Source organism: Charadrius vociferus, unplaced genomic scaffold, assembly GCF_000708025.1.
Source record: "Charadrius vociferus isolate BGI_N301 unplaced genomic scaffold, ASM70802v2 scaffold31, whole genome shotgun sequence".
NCBI classification, from domain to species: Eukaryota; Metazoa; Chordata; class Aves; order Charadriiformes; family Charadriidae; genus Charadrius; species Charadrius vociferus.
In genome coordinates, this window is record NW_009646966.1 from 3,237,324 (window position 1) to 3,249,281 (window position 11,958).

General features: G+C 45.3%; 1 protein-coding gene across 1 annotated transcript in view; it reads right to left on the bottom strand.

Annotated features, from left to right (window-relative positions):
- The window catches only part of ASB4 (ankyrin repeat and SOCS box containing 4), a 10,919-nt gene extending 4,895 nt beyond the window's left edge, over window positions 1–6,024 (bottom strand). The window contains exons 1-2 of the mRNA XM_009895342.1: window positions 5,747–6,024; window positions 2,409–2,708 (exon numbers count right to left, since the gene is read on the bottom strand). Of these exons, the coding sequence (XP_009893644.1) occupies window positions 2,409–2,708; window positions 5,747–5,960 (514 nt within the window). The 5' untranslated portion in view covers window positions 5,961–6,024. The remainder of the gene's footprint in view (window positions 1–2,408; window positions 2,709–5,746) is intronic.
- Between the last annotated feature and the right edge of the window lie 5,934 nt (window positions 6,025–11,958).

Genomic DNA, 11,958 nt, shown 5'->3' on the forward strand with positions numbered 1-11,958 from the left:
TCCCTTCCCTTCCCTTCCCTTCCCTTCCCTTCCCTTCCCCGCCTGCCAGCTGCCTTCCCACTTTCCAGCTCTAAGGGAATGCAAAGGACTGTAGGAATAATACCCAGTGATGCTCATGAGGAAAGAGGGAAGGTTGGCGAGAGCCCGGGACCCTGAGCAAAGCAGAATCCTCCAACTGCAGTGGGACCAGCAGGCTGGAGGGACAAGGGGCTTCTTCCAGAGATGGAGAGTGCTGATGCCAATGACCACAAGGGCTTCTTGAACCTGGGACCTTGGCAAACTATCCATAAAGTAGTCATGCAAGAGCCAGTGCATGCCATGTGGCCGCCCCTCTTCTCTCTGACTCACAAAAGCCCTTACGTGGCGAAATTTACACCAAGACTGAGGTGTGAGGATTGGGAGGGAGGAAGAGGAGTCCAAAATTACCTCTGGGCTGGAAAAATGGAGTGCTAATGCCGTTAAGCTATGTTGAGTGTTAGTTATGTTAGATGTCCGTGAGAGCATCAGCAATCTAAGTTTGGAGGTGGTAAACGAACATGGGATCGGTTTTGCTTGGCTGGCGAGTTGCCCAAACCAGAAGTGGTTAAACTGCATTTACCTGAATTGACCCAGTGTGACACCGAGGAGTGGAGGTGGTAGGGTGGAAGATGTGTCCTGGAAACTTTGGTGCAGGGACAGTAACCAAAACTCTGATTTTGGCTGTCGGGTGGTGCTGCCATGTGTATGTGTATACCTGCCATGTTTTGCTCCAGACCTTCCCCTTTTTGTTTGGACTCTCGACTTTTAGCTCATCTGGAGATTTGAGTTTACTGAGTGCTTTGGGATGAAGGGTGGCTTCTAGAGAGTATTATTATTCTGTTGCTGATGGGTGGGGGGAGAAAGCCTACAGAATACATCCTTTCATTTGCATTCATCCTATGCAACATTTTATAAGACTACATTTGACTTTTAAGCTTTTCCGTGGTAGCAAATTCAACTCCTGCTGTCAGGACTGTTTGCTTTGGGCAGGATACAACTGGCAGCATTTATTTCATTTGTTTTCCTTTCAACTAAACAAAAGAATATGTATCTTTCCAGCAGAAGAAAAGCAATGTGGTTATTCATTTAGGACTGCAGATTGCCTTGCCCACAAAACATACGTGGGCTCTGCATCTCAAGAAAAGCCTTCAATAACAACACATGTAGCAAAAAAACCCCAAATCCAAAGTGTTTGTATTTGCCATGGTACAGTGTGATAAATAGGAGAATCTGTCTGTTTGCAACTGTTAAGACTTGAACTGCCTGACTTTGCTGTACCTTTTATGCCTGTCTTTTCCTGTGTCCTGAGTCAGCATTCATGTGTTAAGGAAATAGTATGCGCCACCAATAGATTTTATCCAGGAATTACACCTATTTGTAGCTTCATTTATTACATATGACCAGCAGCACCATGTGTGTTACTTTGGAAAAAAAAAAAGTCATATGTAAGAGCCTTTTTCCCCCCAATCCCTACATAGATGCAGGAGTTTGGCTGCGGACAAATGAATCATAGAATCATAGAATGGTTTAGGTTGGAAGGAACCTTGAAGATCATCAAGTCCCACCCCCCCTGCCATGGGCAGGGACATCTCCCACTAGACCAGGTTGCTCAAAGCCCCATCCAGCCTGGCCTTGAACACCTCCAGGGATGGAGCTTCCACAACTTCTCTGGGCAGCCTGTGCCAGTGCCTCACCACCCTCAGAGTGAAAAATTTCTTCCTAATATCCAATCTAAATCTACCTTCTTCCAGTTTGAAGCCATTCCCTCTCTTCCTATCACTACAAGCCCTTGTAAAAAGTCCTTCCCCAGCTCTCCTGTAGGCCCCCTTTAGGTACTGGAAGGCCACAATAAGGTGTCCCTGGAGCCTTCTCTTCTCCAGGCTGAGAGAAGAGATGAAGAGATGGTATGAAACACTACATCCAGTTTTTCAAGGCCAGGTCTTAAAAAAGAAGTGGTTGGAAGAATTTTATGAGGTCAAGAAAATTTGAACAAGAAAGAAGAGGGGCACACTTTTATGTGAAAACATCTCAACAGTAAACTTAGATGAAGAAGACAGAAAAAAATATAGAGAAATAGAAACTCCCTGATTCAGAGGAGCTCTTCTGCAGAGGGACTGACAGCGGGCTGGAGGCACCGAAACAGGAAACAATCCTGGAGTAAGGACCACTGGCCACGGAGAGGGAAGGACAGGTGGGGTGAAGAATCAGAATAGGAAAAACTCCATCTGATCAAAGAGATGGGGAAAAGATGTCTGAGATGAAGACATGGGTCTGTTGATGGAAGGGATAAATACACATGCGCTTTGACAAGTTGCCTCTTAAGAGAATCCTCAGACCACGTCCACTATCTCTAGGGATGCCATGAGAGACCCTCCAGAGCTTTACCTTACCTCTCCAAACCAGCTGCTGGGCACAAGACACAGAGGTTCGTGTTGTACAGAAGTGCAAGGGTGCCTGCCCACTCATTGAAAAGCAGTTCAGCTTAGCTCCGTGGTTGCAGAGGATCTTGAGACACTCAACATTTGCCGTTTCACAAGCTATGTGGATTGCAGCTTTTCCGTTGGGCCGGCAGTTGATTGTAGCTTTGTGATTGAGCAGGACCGAAAGACTCTCCAGATGTCCATACATAACAGCCAGATGAAGTCCAGTTGCCCAGGATATTTTTAATTTGTAGCTAGGCAGCCAGTACCCTGCACAGAGTGAAAACATGTAACCATCCTTGGCAAAGACTTTTCTTTGGACTAGTCACCTACCAAGAATAATTGAGGGGGAAGGAAGGGTCAGAGTTTTGCTTTAATTCACTGTAATTTCACCAGCTACAGCTTAGTTAGTGCACATGAAGTTCTCTCAAGCATAACTTGATTTTCATTAAGCATTTTTACTATGTGTGCTGAATAACCTGCCTTTTGGAGAGATAATTCCCATGTAGATGCACTCTGAAGAAAGCTTTTGTTTTTCTTGTGACCTGTGTAGACTAAATAAATAAATAAATAAATAAAATAAATGCTTAGAGCATTTGAAATGCCAACAGCTAAAAAACATGGGGAAAATGGGGTCTTCAGCCTGCCAATAGCTGAACAAAGGTGGCATTAGAATAAGAAGGCAGCATTTACTTAGGCCACTGACTCAACAGATAGCTCACCCTGCTGTTTCTTCGTGGGAGATGGCAGGATCTTGCATGTCAGGAGCTGGATTCAGACCTCCAGTGATGCCTTGCACATAGATGACCCCTGGCAAATGTGGCTGCAGCTGTGTGACAGACCTCCTGCCAGCTACTGAGGAGCAGGGAGGGAGGAGTTTGGATGCCGATGTAAATTAGGTTGAAGAGCCAAATAGAAGCAGTGACACTTAGGCATAAAATTTGGCTCCAAAATGTTTGGATTTTTCTCTGAAAATTTCACAATGATTTTTTTTTTTTTTTTACTTACAAACAGGTGTAAGACCAAATACCACTTAAATATTTGTTCCCAAAATAGGACCACATGCTTAATGACTGCACAGAGACAGTCTCAGAAGTGATTACTATAATCTTTTGTTTTAAAAAAGTAAAACACAATAATAATGTGCAGAAGGGCAAGAGAAATGTAAAACTTCTTCTTTTCTTTTTTTTAGATACAGCAGCTGCATCTTAGCTAGAATGCCTATAAAATTTTCTGGATTTGATTTATCTGTTTCTCCTTGGATGAATGCCAAGTTGAATACTGTTATTATGTAAAAGACACAGAAAAAATGCGAGAGATATGAGATCAAATTAATTCACACTTTCATCTTTGAATCCCTAGTTGTGTGTAGTTTTTCAACTTTAATGTCATATAGATACAAATTTTACAGTATTCATGTGTGTTGTATTAGACAGAAAGGAGATGGAGAGGAAGGAAAGAGGTAGATAGAAACAAAGTGCTGATGGTGGGGAGAAATTTGGATTAAAGTTCTTCTTGCCTCCTAGTTAAATTTCAAGTACATTCTAAGGTAGATATATGATACATAAGAGCAGGAAAGTCATCCTTAAAGCCAAGTTATCACTTTATATAGCCACAATTTCCCCATCTGGGGCCACCATTTATTTCCTTTGCCTGTGCGGCTGCAGGTGAGCTGGCCTCAGACGTCCTGAGGGAGCATCTCCCATGTCCTCTGCCCAAACCTGCAGATATCTCTGAGCCCAGAGGGACAGGGACTGAGCACTGATTAGGAAGCAGACGTGGGCTCCTTGGGAGGCCTCGTTCAGCTTGCCTGCTTCTTTGGTGAAAACACGGAAAAGCCATGGCACATGCAAGGTCAGCATCCTCGGGAGCTCTCAGCCCCTTTGGAAGAGAGGAAGCAAAGCCACTGTGCCACCCATCATCACTTCATCACTTAGGGCTATGGCAAAGCTCAGGCTGAATGGTGGGATGGTGGGGATTGATTTCTCTCCCCTCTCCCTCCTCAAGGAAATCCCCGTCCCACATCACAGTTATCTCGGATTCAGAATAAAAGTAACATTTGCATGAGAGTTGATAGAGTGCCTCCTGCCTTTCAGACAAAGTGAATGCATTGCCGTGATTGAGGCCATAGGGTATATTTACCTCTCTATGTTTTGGAGAAGGGAGAGACTTTTCCAAAAGAGACAGGTTAATGCTTGCGGTCAGATGATCTACAATTAAAAATGCATGCATTAATCCTGTAGTCTCAATCCACAACTAGAATGCAACTCAGCCTGCTGAGGACAGGAAAAAAGGTATTTTAAGATACATTCCTCACTGTGTGGGTTAGTTCAGACACCGTCCCCAAGGGAAGTACATCAGGACTGCATTATCCTCGCCCTAATGAAATCAAAAGAACAGGAGCCAATCATTAAATCAGAGGTAAACTCAGAAAAGGAGAAGAGGTGGGATATTGTCCCTTCTTTATGCCACAGAAGAAAAGGGCATTTGCTGTGCTGCTGGGACCAGAGGTGTTTATCTCCACTTATGATTAACTTCTGGCAAAGCCTGGTCATTACTGTTCTGTAGCTACACACAAAGAGTCTGTTAGCAAGTAGGTAAGGAACTAAGTTGATTTTAGCAGAGAGCAAACTTGTTTCATTGCTTTAAGCTTTAAGTTTTTGGAACCTTAATCAGTGTCTGGCGAAGAACTGTTTTGGGTTTTCTACACTCCAAAATAGATGTCGTTTCTGCTTGTGTTTTTCCAGATGATCTTTTTGTTTTGATAAACTAACACATCCTCACTTTGTGTCAGTTTGAAAGATAAATCTCCTACCATCCAGCAACTTCCAAGGTCTGCAGCTATTTCCTTAGCTCTCCTGAGCTAGGGAGAGTTCACTGCACTACTACTGTAAATTGAAAATTGGAGAGATTAAAAATCTTATGTTTCTAAATGGTCTGTATATGTGACTGGGTACATGCAAGACGTATATACCACACTTAGGCTGCACGTGTCTATTCTGGGCTTTCTACCTGAGTTATCTGCGAGGAAATGGCAAAGGACTCCTCTTTTTGGACTCCCCTGAAGCTGCAGCAGCTGCCTCAGCAGCACGGAGGCTCAGGCTGGTCTCTGGCCTGCCCTCCACCAAGCCGGGAGGGTACAGCTGATAAGGTCCCCTCCTGCGGTGACCGTAGCCATGTGAATGTACTGAGACATTACTGCCTATGAATCAGCTTATGCTGTAGCTTCAGAAGAGACAAAGGGCCACAGTTTCTTGAAAATCACTCAAACCCATCTACCTCCTTCTGGCGAATGCTGTCACATTTACCTTGTTTGTAGGATGCCAGAATCAGGTTTTCATCTTCCACTTCAAACACCGTGTCCACGTCTATTTTCTTTTGGCTCAAGAGCTCCTCCAGTGTTTCAAAGTCATTGGACTTCAGGGCTTCGAGAAAAGCCTTTTTCACCAACTTTGCAGCTGCAGCTCGAGTCATTTTCTCCTCCGTATTCTCTCCTTTTTTGTATGTCTCCTCCAGATCCATTTCCAAACGTTTGTGCTGTGAAGAGGGGTACACTGAGGTCCCTATAGCACAGTTGCATGCTGAAGTTCCTGAAGACCAGAAGGTAATTTTATCACTCGGTCATGCTGATCTGCTTGTTCTATTTATATGAGGAGCATTTCAGGCATCGAAATGCCACTCTTAGATATCACCACACTCTTTTTATGAAAGCGAGGACAGACACACCAACAATAACACCAAAATAAGAGTTATCGCCGTGGGCTTTATACACATTAAGCTTCATTAACTACAGGGTTACCCTCTGCTCCTGTCATGCTCTTACATTAAAAGACACTAGTCCCTGGTGTCACTTCTCAGCTGGAGAAACACTCACATTTCCTTTCATCATTACCGTTGCTGATTTATTGACTGCAATGGGATGTGATGATCTGCCTCCAGATGCCTTTTAACTAGTCCATTTCAGGAAAAAAGAATAAAAATCCCCAGGGCACTCCTTCTACGGGAGGTAGCTTATTCTTGCCTAGGACAGCATTTGGCATGTTGGTGCTGCCTTCATTCCTCCGGCCATCAGGCAGGCCTCCACAAGGACCCCCCACCATGCAGGGCACACAGACACCCCGATCTGTAAAGCCCCAAGGGATCATCGTGTTGCTCTAGCTCGGTCTCCTGGATAACACCCTGAGCAGCAGGATTTCCCCAGTCTGCTCAGGGGCCACAAGCAGTGTTCCTTGCAAGGAGAAATGCTGGGATGAGGGGGGCTGCAGAGCTGCACAACCATGTTGTGGGGTGGGGGGTCTCATACACCACAGTGGGGCCTACATGTGAATTAACTCAGGTGCGAGCACAAAAGGCTACGTGGGTCCATGGGCTCTTCTCCTTCCCCTGCCCACCCTTCATCTAAATTCAAACCTTCTCCCTCACAACCCCATCACCCACTGAACACTTCCTCCTCCCTCCCTTTTCCTTCTCTCTTTGCCGGTCCTGTCCCTGTGTTGACAGCAGTCTGTGATGACACAAACCCACACATGGCTAGCATGAGCTGCTGCCATGCATCACGTAGAAGTGGTTCACACCTGCGCCCACTTGGGCTGATGGATGAAAGCATGGCAAGAAAGAGACTATGCCCCCTTAAATTAAATCACCAAGCAAGCAGACGCCACCACAACCATTAAGATGACATTTTCATGTTTATCCCACCTGGGAATTTGGCTGCCAAGTGGGCTGATGGGGAAATGTCAGGCAGGAGATTCTGTAAGTTGGAGCAGCTTCTGTGTTCCTAGGGTTTCCAGGGGCCAGGCTCCTCAGGCAGCCAGCCCCATGAGGACCTGCAGACCCCCCCATCCATGAGAATATTCACCAGCTCTCTCCTAGAGCTGGTGCTCAACAAGGTGTTACAGGGCAACAATTCATGGAGAACTGTGAAATTTGTGAGTTCCTGCTACCTACGTACTTTTGGATGAATACTTCATAAAAACTACTTCCACGAGTATTGCACTTTGTAATAGACACGGTGGGAAGGAAAATGGCTTGCCCTGGTGATACAGGTCCCAGGCAGCTCATCTGGGTCTTCCCAGGCTTACTTAAGAGAAGAGTCAGCATCAGGCTCTCCATACCTTTATGTTCCCTCCTGCACGACTGCCTTCCTCTTACTTTGTTACTGTCAGTAGTGGATGACTCTACTTCATGCTTTAAAAAAAGTGTTAAGCTTGCCTGGCATGAACAGAGAGACAAGATGTGAACTCCAGATCTTACAGGCTTCTTGTTACTTGCACCTTTTTTTTTTTTAAACCACTATATTCCTGAAAAGTTGTGGATGCACAAAGCACTGATGCGTAGCTGCAATCAACTGTTCACCTCAGCTACACTTTTCAATTTGAAATGGATGAGCTTTTTATCTATCATCTTTCATAAATAGTATTAGATGACACAAGGACATTCAATCTAGCTGTATACTGAAAGGATTGTGCCAGCACATCTCTGTGCTGGTCTGCTGCCTGAAGGTTGAGATGCACAAGCACGTTGCTGTAACAGATAACCCACGTCTGCTGAGCCATTGTTCTTGCTCTTGGTTGACAAGCAAGGTGAAGTAATTTGTGATGGCTTGGCCCACAGTGAAAGAGAAAGCTGATTAAGATTACCTTATATCCATCATAGTCCAAGAGGATGTACAGGGAGAGCATCTCAGACCAGATGATGCACTACAACTTGCTCACCTTCAGCAATTTGTGTGGCCCTGCTCTGGCTCTCACAGAAATTTTTCTTAACATTAATGAGCTTAAAAGAGAGAAAGAAAACAATTATAGATACCTATAGCCTTTATGGTTAGTGTTTTCCCGTAAGCTGCATTTGAATCTAATCTTGAAAAACCCACTCATATGAGTCCACTGGTGGTTTCAGGACAATTACATACACGAAAGAGGTAACAGTTTTATGTTTTACACTGACAATCACAAAAAGGTAGATTGACTTTTTAAAGCATGACATAAGAATTTTATTAATTTGGCTGAAGTAGAGTCAAAAATAAATTTAAGAATCCATAAATGCTGTAAGTCATCGGCGGGGCAAAGTGACCGGGTTTTACCATGTATCTAAATTTTTGCTATCCATGTGATTTCCCACAGACTTCTCCCCCACTGTACCACAAGGTGGCAGTTTGATTTTGAAAGTCAAAACTGATGTCACCCGAGCCCCAAGGCTGCTAAATATGCTGAACATCTCACCGTGAAACAATAGCTCATCACTTGTTTAATATAAATAACAGTACTAGTATTTACGATGTTTACAGCTTAGACTTGAGGCCACTGGGATGGGTACGGTGCACTCACGCACTGTAGGCACTAAGAAAACCCGGGTTCCACATTTAGCATCATTTGTCTAAATTACCCAGCTAATGCAAAGGCACATTTTTACCGGGGAGACAACTCCTGCCCCCAAGTTTTCCTTCTGCTCCACACAGTGCCACACAACACTCTCCCGTTGACAGGACAAGCCGCAGGCACACAAACAGGGTGGATCTGCCCCTCATAAGTGGTTACAGGAGGTCAGGAGAACCAGGTGCGAAGGGGCACAGTGAGCAAGAGGAGAGCAGAAAATGTTCTTGAGGGGCACACTGCTTTCCACTTCAGGTGATGGGACTGTCGTCACCGGCTTCAGATAGGCTGCTAAGGATGCTCTCTCCATCAGGGTTATCACAGGCTTGTTCCAAAGCCCACTGAAGCCACGGGAAATATTTGCACTGATTTCAGTGTGCTGTGTTCTTTATTGGGTTGGGCACCAAGGAACAGAGCTGAGCCAGGGAAAGCTGCCTGGAGGTGAGCTCAGGAACACCATCCAGGTGGTGTTATGAGAAGAAAAATGGGTGGCACAGGAGTGTGGATGAATATCAGAGTTGTGACTGCTCATGAAAGACAAAGCCTTAAGGAGAATATGAGAAATGATGTACTGGCAGGCTGTGCAGAGCGTGTTTCCTGAGGCACCAGGGCCCCTCCATTGGCACTTGCTGATGCAGAGCAATAAACTATTGACAACTACATAACTCCCAGCAGTGCTGGGAACAGCTCGAGCAGAGTTTTGGAGGTGAAAACCAACATCCCGAACTCTATGCTGGGGCAGGCAGAAAGCCAGGACAAGGAGAAATGCTCCAAAAGAATGGTGGTGATGCAAGCGGAGCAGTGGAGGAGTTGTTCCCAGCTGCAATACAGGAACGCCGGGCAGCTCCCCGCCAGCTCCCTGCCAGCCAAGCCTGTTCTGCAGCAACCCTGGCCCTAGCGCTGCGCTGGTGGGGACAGGGACGGAGAGCAGTAACAGATGCAGGGTCACCTATCTGCAGCTTTAGCGGGGTGGTTCCAAGTGTTCTCCCCGACGCTTACGGAGGGGACCTTGAAACAGTGCCTGCAAACTCCAGCTCTGAGCCTCGCAGCAGAGGATGGGCACACTTGGCGAGCGAGGTTTCGGCTCTGCCCTGACTTTGGCTCAGCGGGGCGCTGGCTAAAGCGGGTTGCTTAAGCCGTGGTAACACAGCCCCTGCGAGAAGCAGCCTGCCCTGCTCTGAACCCTTACACCTTAAGGGGGGAAATGTACCGAACATCAGATCAGTGGGCCTGAGGCATAAAAACCCAAACCAGATCCTTGAGTTAATCCCGTGCTTTCATCTCTTCTGAACAGTGCACGCTTGTAAAAATACTGTTGCAGTCATGATCACAATCCCCTCGCTTTGCTGTGGCCCTTACAGCATCTGCAGCATCAGGCCAAGTGTGCCACGCTGCTGCCCACCCTGCCAGTATTGCTCCGCGCATCCCTTGTGTTGCCAAGTATCTCTCTTGTCTCTTCTTGACAGCTCTCAGTTCCCAAGCTGGATTAAGCACAGCCCTCTTACTCATTCGTATCACGCATCCTTCTGCTAATATTAATATTGAATTTTTTTCACCGCTGTACATCTTCCTGCCTGCTTTAGCCATTGCTATATTTTATCTGATTTTCTTCTTCCAGGATGCTGGCTCTGGGTGTGAAGATTACATAAATCTTCCCCATGCTTCTTGCTTTATTTCTTAGTTAAAAAAAAAAGCTCTTTAGCTGTGCCAGGTGCAAAGTATTTTCTCCAGGTGCTCAGCTGCAAATAATCTTTTAGGAAAAGTCAGCTCTGTGAATGCCCTGTGACTAGTTAACTGAAACCTTCTTAGTGCCAGTAGTTTGGAATCCTCCTTTTGTTCTTTCTAGTATTATCTCATTTTTGTGCTCATTTGCTAGGGATGGGGGAAAAAAATAGTCCCAGACCCTCAAAGGTATTTAGACATAAAAGTCCCAATCCCTGGAAGTCAAATTCCTTGCAGCTGGGAACCCGTGTGTCTTTGAGAGTTGGGGTCTTCTGGTTTTGTTTTCAGTAAAGCAAGTATAATTCAGAAATACAGATCAAGTGAGGTGCTTAAGCTTTACGGTACACGCATATTATGAAACCAAAGACTGATGCCAACAATCCTGAATTTTGTTCTCATGGAACTTTGTGTCTGAAGACTTCACGGAAAAAGCTTAGCCTATCCTTCCACTGGTTTTGTTTTGGCTTTTGTGCCTGCTATTCCCACCTCCAGCCCCGGGGATCTGTTTCCTTCCTGCACATTATTCCAACTCCTGCTATCTGTGTTTATTAGGACAACCAGAAACTCAGGGCTGGATGTTAGAGTGTTCACTGTTGAATTTAGGATGTTTTAAAATGAAGAATAATCTCTCAAAAATTGCTACTGAGATAATACAATTTTTACATTGTCATCCTATAAAATGCACTTATTCTGCAAAACAGTTGAAACAAATACTGTATTTACCGAGACACAACGCTTGTAGGTCCTCTTTGATTCGAAGGGCATGACCGTTATAGACAGGATGCATGTACACAGGCAGAAATTAAAATCAGGCGGACAGTATTTTCAAGGCATAGAAAAAACCAAATCTTGCCTATCTATGCTTAGTGAAAAATTCTTCAGCATCTGACAGTATTTAAAACAGTGGAATTTTGCAACCAAACTTGAAATGTGGCTCTTTTCCACTTCTTTCCTCCTGATGAAGCGAGGCATGGACTATGGCTTTAAACGAAGCTTGTGGAAAGCAGTTCTTGAAAGACAAGTGTTCCTTCACAGCAGCGAGACAAAAATAATTCATTTCCCATAGAAAGGGCCCCGCAGGCGGCTGTGTCTCTCCTACCCTCTCTCCCGCCCAGCTGCCCGCTGCTTGGCCGTGCTCCCTGGCAGGGTTGGCCGGGGCTGAACTCTGACAGCGCTTGGCTGAAGATGAAACATTCTCATCAGGCTCTTCCCAGCAACTCTCGCCTCGCCCACCGGAGTGAAATTTGTGGAGAGCTCCGGTGGCGTAAGTTCCTATATATTGAACTGTTTCCTATATATTAAATATGGATCAAAGAAAGTGATGGGGGTTTTGGGACAGGCAAACAGCCAAAGCATGAAAGAGTCTCCAGTTTTGCAGCTGCTCTAAAATGCCAGTTTTTTTGGATCAAAATACCAACGTATGAAGG